Source organism: Diabrotica virgifera, chromosome 1, assembly GCF_917563875.1.
Source record: "Diabrotica virgifera virgifera chromosome 1, PGI_DIABVI_V3a".
NCBI lineage: Eukaryota > Metazoa > Arthropoda > Insecta > Coleoptera > Chrysomelidae > Diabrotica > Diabrotica virgifera.
Window position 1 is genome coordinate 316,589,345 of NC_065443.1, and position 7,300 is coordinate 316,596,644.

The 7,300-nt window shown below is 29.0% G+C and overlaps 1 protein-coding gene across 1 annotated transcript; it reads left to right on the forward strand.

Annotated features, from left to right (window-relative positions):
- Window positions 1–255: 255 nt before the first annotated feature.
- On the forward strand, window positions 256–2,360 carry LOC126879245 (E3 SUMO-protein ligase ZBED1-like). The gene has a single exon (XM_050642301.1). The coding sequence runs from the start codon at window positions 348–350 to the stop codon at window positions 2,250–2,252; it is 1,905 nt and encodes a 634-aa protein (XP_050498258.1). The 5' UTR covers window positions 256–347; the 3' UTR covers window positions 2,253–2,360.
- The last annotated feature ends 4,940 nt before the right edge of the window (window positions 2,361–7,300 follow it).

Consider the following 7,300-nt stretch of genomic DNA (forward strand, 5'->3'; position numbering starts at 1 on the left):
GATGTAGTTTCGAGTTTCGACCTACTGGCACTGGCGAAATAGAAGTAAAGGACAGTAAAGGTTGCGTTATGGGTTATGGGTTCTTTGTTCTTTTTCATTTTATGAGAATGAGATGGAGATGCGATGAAAGGTTAAAGAAAGAGATGCTGAATAATGTATTGTCCTATACTTTTCCATTAATTTTTTAAAAACCGTTATAATTATTGTTAGATTTATTTCGAGGAAAAACTTTTATTAATTAGTCACTTCACTTAGTTGTAGCATAATACACGTCAGTGCAAGGTGTTTGAACTTGTATATTTGTATAGATTTGTTTTGTAGTGATCACTTTTTAGTAGGTAGTAAGAATGGCTCCTAAAAGAAGTGAAATATGGTTTCATTTTGAAATTTTGAAGGACAAATGCAATGCAAAATGCTTGTATTGCAAACAGATTTTGTCGACAAAAAATGGTTCAATGGGTAACCTGAATCGACATATGAAGACTAAACACCCTACAATTAGTATTGCCAGGAAAGGGGTTACTAGTATAGTGTCGTTGGAAGAAATACAAGAAACAAGTGACAGAGACTTTAATTTGCCAAGTACGAGTACCGGTGCCGATGCGATATCTGGTGTTACTAGTGAAGATGAGAACATTCAACACAAACTAAAAAAACAAAAGACGCAATCCGTTTTAACCAACTTTACATACAGTAAAAAACCGCTATCAATAGCCAGATGTAAAGAAATTGACCTTCAAATATTACGATTTATAGTTAAAGGTTACCATTCATTTAGAATTGTAGAAGAAGTAGAGTTTAAGAAACTTTTTGAGATGTTATCCCCCAATTATAACGTACCATCAAGAAAAACTCTTAGCAACAATTTATTGGAACAACTGCACCAATCGAATCAAGAAAAAATCGAAATCGAATTAAGTCAAGTTGAGTACATTTGTATTACGACAGATAGCTGGACATCTATAAATAATGAGAGTTTTGTTGCAATTACTGCTCATTACATTATAGAAGAGCAGTCTCAATTAAAATTAAGGTCCCATCTGTTGGACTGTTTTGCTTACGAGGAAAGACATACTGCACAAAACTTAGCCAAACTTTTAGCTGATAAATTCAAAGAGTGGAAAATTGAATCGAAAATAGTGTGTGTGGTCACTGATAATGCAGCTAATGTTCTTGCTGCAGTGCGAGAAGGGGGATGGAACTCACGTGGTTGTTTTGCGCATTTAATTAATCTTTTAGTGCGACATGGTCTAAAAACCATAGATCCGACTTTAGACAAACTGAAATCAATTGTGGCGTTTTTTAAAAAAAGTTCCTCAGCACTTACAAAATTAACAAAAACACAAGTTCAGATGGGATTGCCTGAACTTAAAATTAAGCAGGATGTACGAACACGTTGGAATTCAACGCTTGACATGGTCAATCGGGCGTGTAAAATTAAAGATGCCATTATTTCAACATTGGCGCTAGAATGTCCCAACTTAAATAATGTAACTGGTCATGAATGGTCCGTATTGGAACAATTAATAGAGGTCCTGCACATTTTTAAGGAGATCACTGATGAAATCAGCGCGGAAAAAAATGTGACTTCCTCAAAGATACTTATTTTTGTTCGTGCCATCTATGAGCACCTTAAAAGTTTAAAAAATAATTTTAATTTGGAGGAAGAACTAAAGCAAGTTGTGGCAGATATGCTGAACCAGTTCTTTGAGCGTTTTGGGGACATAGAAAATAATGCCATTTTGGCTGAATCCACTATTTTAGATCCTCGATTCAAAAAGTTCGGATTTAAAGAGGAGAGCAAATATACAACTGCTGTAGGTAATTTGAGAAGAAAAATAAGTGCAATTTACAATAAAAACAAAACAATACTGCAAGAAATATCAGAGGCTGATTATAATGTACCATCTTCATCAGCTATAAAAAAACCAACCTTATGGTCTCATTTTGACCAAGATGTTGGTAATTTGTTACAAGAAAAAAATTCTACAGCTGCAGCTATAGTTGAATTGGATAGATATTTGAGTGAGCCACTTATTAGCAGAAATGAAGATCCATTAGCTTGGTGGATGACCCGGAAACATGTGTATCCAACATTGTTTAATTATGTAAAGAAAAGACTATGCATTCAGGCAACATCGGTTCCATGTGAACGAATTTTCTCAAAAGCAGGACTAACACTAACTCAAAAACGTTCAGCTTTGAAAAGTTCAAGAGTTAGTAAAATATTGTTTTTAAACTCAAATTTATAAATCATTACTTTTTTATGTTTAATGTTTTTGTTTAAATATTTTTTAAGTTTTCATAAGAATTAAAATATTTTAATTAGATAAATCTATGGTGCTATGTATTAAGAGTATGAGTCAAAAATGAAAAATATTTAATACTGCTCTTTAGAGTATTTATTACCACTGCTGAAATAACTATTACAACTAAAGGTTTCTACATATTATCATGCACTCATTATTTCCAGCACATAGCGTTTAGTTTCCGAAAATATTTATTTTAATGTTTTTAAATATGAACAATTCATACTGACCGGAAAATCAGGTTTTTCGGAGACTATGCTACGTGCTAGAAATGATAAGCGCATGATAATATGTAAAAACCTATATCAAAATGGTAATGAAATATGATTCATAATGGTAGTAATTACCTATTTTACATTCTATTTTGATAATACCTTATTAATTATAAAATTCAAAATATAGAAGAATGCAGAAAAAATGTTTTATGACTTATACTCTTAGTATATAGTACGTTAGAAATGTGTATTATTTGTTTTTTTAAAAGACTTAACTAAAAAATAAGAAAATAAGAGAAATTAAAAAATAATTTTATTTTTTCACTACGAATCGTAAGCTTAAAATTCTTGACAATAAATATAGATAATTTATAATAGGGAGTTATTGCAACCCTATTTTACGTTGTCTTGTAATAAAAGATCTTTTATTTTGACATAACTTATTGTCAAATTATATCAAGCAAAAAAAAGTATATTTATCACATTTTTAATAAAAGTTTTTTCTCAGATATAGATTAATAATGTTTTGACCCAAATCAATTTGAAAAAGAGCATAATTATTGAAATTAGATTTTGAAAGAACATAATAATTGAGTAATTACAAACAGTTTAAGGTATTTAAACATAATTTGTAAACAATTGAAGTGTTTAATAGGTGCAATGATCATATACGTACCTAGAATATCTTTATAACTCATTTATTAAATTCAATAGAATTTGACATGATATATAGATGTAATTTCAATAAATTTGTATTTACAAATATGCTTTAGACATTGTGGAATAGTTTAGGATTTTTTAAAGTTCTGGATCCAAAACTAGAGTATTCTATTCAACAGATAACAAACAACAATAGGTATAAACCTATTAACACAATAAAACAAAGGTGTAATTTTTGAAATATTAATGGCTTATATATTAGCATTTTCAAATGAAATGAATGAAAAGTTCCAGACTTTTGTTTTCGTGCAATCAGCCATTTGTTTATTTAAGCACTGTTAAAAATAATTAATAAACAAACTACATTATAATATTATAAAACTGATATTGATTATTATTCATATGAAATATCCATTATTATTTTTTTCAGTTAAAACAATTTTTTGTTCATACATTTTTGCTATGTAGTTGTGGAACTCCTTTTAATGGAATGTGAAGTAACCTACATTTTCTTAAAATCAATAGGTACTCAATCAATTTACTTAAAATCAAACACAAATATAATGTATTTATTCATAAATTTATTAACAACCTAAATACAGTCCAACAAAATCAAATTATCAACATTAACCATCTACGCTTGACTTAGTCTACCCATGGTACTTTTTAGTACCACCAAATTCTGGTAATACCCTTATAACCTAAGTATTGAAGTAAAAGTAAATCTAATTTGAGAATGTTTTTTTTTTAAATATCATCTATTAGTTATCAGCTGATGCTTAATACTTCAAATGACATTCAAACGATTTCTTTTAAATACACAATAAGATTTGAACCTATTCTAAAGGATTGTTGGGAAAAAACGCTTTTACTTTATTTTAAAAAGTTAAGAATGAAAAAATAAGGGGGACTTAAAAGTACCATTGGTAACTGTCCAAAAAAATCTAAACAGAGACTAAGGGTTAAATAGTGAATAATATTTTAAAACAGACACACAAACATTTGTTGCACTGCACTAGTTTTGCTCCTTGTTGAGAAAATGTACTGCCACATCGCTTGTTCTATATTACCAATATCAACAGCATACTCATTTGCCAGTATTTCAATGTTTTCTCTATTAACTACTGCAATATTATGTACTTAAGAGTTAAAACTAAACAAGCCGTTATTATTCTTTGAACGAAAGGTAACTTGCATCTCATTTCACATATTAAAATGGGAAATCTCTTCAATATACAAAATGTTCTTTCATTTCAATATAACAATTCTTGGAGCCATTTGTGAATATACTATATACTGCACTTCAACTGCTGTCTGAAGGTTCTACAATAGTGCCATTAGTAGTTAAGGACTATATATTCACTATTCCCTAATAATACATTGTCCATAAATTCCCCATTTTATATACTTAGGTACCCATAATAGGCCAAAGTATTTAACAACTCCTAAAACTACTAGGTATTTCTAATTGCACTTCCATATTGTAGAATGAGTATTATAGGTTATGGTATTCTTTAAATGAACTAATTAAATTTAACGTTTTATTCTTTTTGATGATCTTATCAACGAATCTTATTTTAATTTAGGTAACAAACAGTAACAAATACAATTTTATAGATAGGTTACTTTTTGTTTTTATTAAAGTCATTTGTCAAAATTCAAAATAAACGATTCTACTTCGATTCTCCCATCTCGGTGTATGTCATATGAATCAGTGAACTAAATGAACTAAACGAACTACTCTTTTGTACTATTCATTTTAATGAGCGAGATCGAAAGATCGAAATCCACGTAGTGAACTAAACTTCCCAGCTCTACTAAAGATACAGTGCGGCTCCCTACTTTGCGCATGCGTCAAAATATTTACAACGTTGTCATGTTGTTTACACATTGACATCGCCGGGAAATTCAAATTCAAAAACTCCTTGCAAGGAATCTTTTATTTTGACAAATGACATAATATTTTTGTAATGTAAATATAAAAATAACCTATAAAAATAAAATTCTATTTTGTTTTACCTGTACCTGTAAAAGGGTATTAAGAAAATATAAGATCATTGAAAAGAGTAAAACGTTGAATTTAATTATTTTGTCAGTTAAAGAACAACATAACCATCATACAATATGGAAGTGCTATTTTAGGTTTAGAAGTTTTTAAATACTTTTGCATATTATGGGTATATAAAATAACACCATTGCAGAATCTTCAGTCAGACAGTAGTTGAAGTGCTGTATAATCAATCACAAATTGCCTCAAGAATTGTTATAGAAAGAATATTTGGTATTTTATGCAGAAAAGATTCCCCATATTAGTATGTGAAATGAGATGCAAGTTACCTTTTGTTTGAAGAATAATATCAGCTTTATACTTTTACATAATATTGCAGTTGTTAATAGAGAAAACATTAAAATACTGGAAAAGGAGGATGCTGTTATTTAATCGAACAAGCTGTGGCAGTACCTACATTTTCAACCAGGAGCAAATTTAGTGTAACTAAATGTTGTGTGTGTGTGTGTTTGTTTTAAAAGATTATTCTCCATTTAACTCAAGCCTAAATGGTTCCCACATAACAATTTCATGTTCTTGGTAGATTCGATATTCAATATTCGATAAAAATAGACTATTGATTACTTATGTATTTTAGAAAGGAACTACAACGTTAACGGGGTTTTATTGTTTCATATAGTCAATGGACTTTTAAATATGAAAAACCCACGGAGTGCTACCATTTAAAGGGGCGAGTTTTTGAGAAAGGGGTGAATTAATCCCTAGGCACAGGACGAATTAGGGTGAGTTCTATGCACTTTTGGTACAAACACATCTGCAGGAAAATTGTTCTAGGTTAAATTTACTATCGAAACATTACATTTTAAAGTTAAAAATATTTTTTTTACAAAAATATATTCAAAAGAAAAGCAAGAAAAAAAACTTCAATCTTAACTCTTTAAAATGACATTTAGTAGAAGTCTCTATGATTTATGATTTCCAAAATATGATTTTTCAAAGTTCGCCACTCACAGCGATTTTGGCCCATTTTCCTTGTTACTTCTCAAACATTGTTCTATAACTTTTTTCTACGTAGCCTTAGGTATATGCAATGTTACATTTAATAGGAAAAAAGGTCAATTACCTTTAAAAAGTTTTATACTTTTAATGATTTTTGATATATTTTACGATTATTTTTAAATTTCTCATTATAACTTTTTTTATTGTATATGTAGGTATATAATTGGTAGGTATATTATTGTCTAATAAAAAAGAAAGCTTATTTTATTTACTTTAAAATGGTGTATCGTAAAAAATTCTGGGACTATTTTTAAACAAGATTGGAACCCTATGGAAAACTTTTTTATTATTAACTTTATGAAAAAAAATTATGATATAATATGCAATCATATTTTTCTAATTGAAAAAAATAAAAAAAATTTAAAATTTTTCTCAAATTACGGATACTCTTGGATATTCTACGGATATCGTGTTTAAAAATTGTCCTAGAGTTTTTTGCAATACACCATTTTAAAGTAAAGAAAATAAGCTTTTTTATTCCACAATGTATATACTTAAACTTACAAGAAAAAAAGTCATAATGAGAAATTTGAAAAAGCATAACTTCCTTAGAAAGAGGTATAAATAACCTTATACAATAGACTATTTTAAAGGTAATTAATTTCTCTTTCTACTATTGCATATACGTAGAAATGCGCACGAAATAGTTACAGAACAAAATTTGCGAAATAATGGGGAAAATTGCCCAAAAATGCTGTGAGCGGCAAACTTTGAAAAATCCTATTTCGGAAACTATAAATCTTAGAGAATTTTACCAAACTTCATTTTAAAGAGGAAGGATGGAAGTTATTTTTCGCTAAAGCAATGCCTATACCTATATCCCTGTGGAAAATAGTTATGGGGCTAAAAACAAAATTGCTTTCTTTCGTGTTTTTTTCTTGCTTTTATTTTGAATATATTATTTTTGTAAAAAAAAAATATTTTTGACTTTAAAATGTGATGTTTGGATAGTAAATTTAACCTGGAACAATTTTCCTGTAGATGTGTTTATATCAAAAGTGCATAGAACTCACCCTAATTCGCCCTGTGACTAGGGACTAATTCACCCC

What these genes read in the sequence shown, in the direction of transcription:
- LOC126879245 (XM_050642301.1), top strand. Translation starts at nt 348, where the DNA reads ATGGCTCCTAAAAGAAGTGAAATATGGTTTCATTTTGAAATTTTGAAG.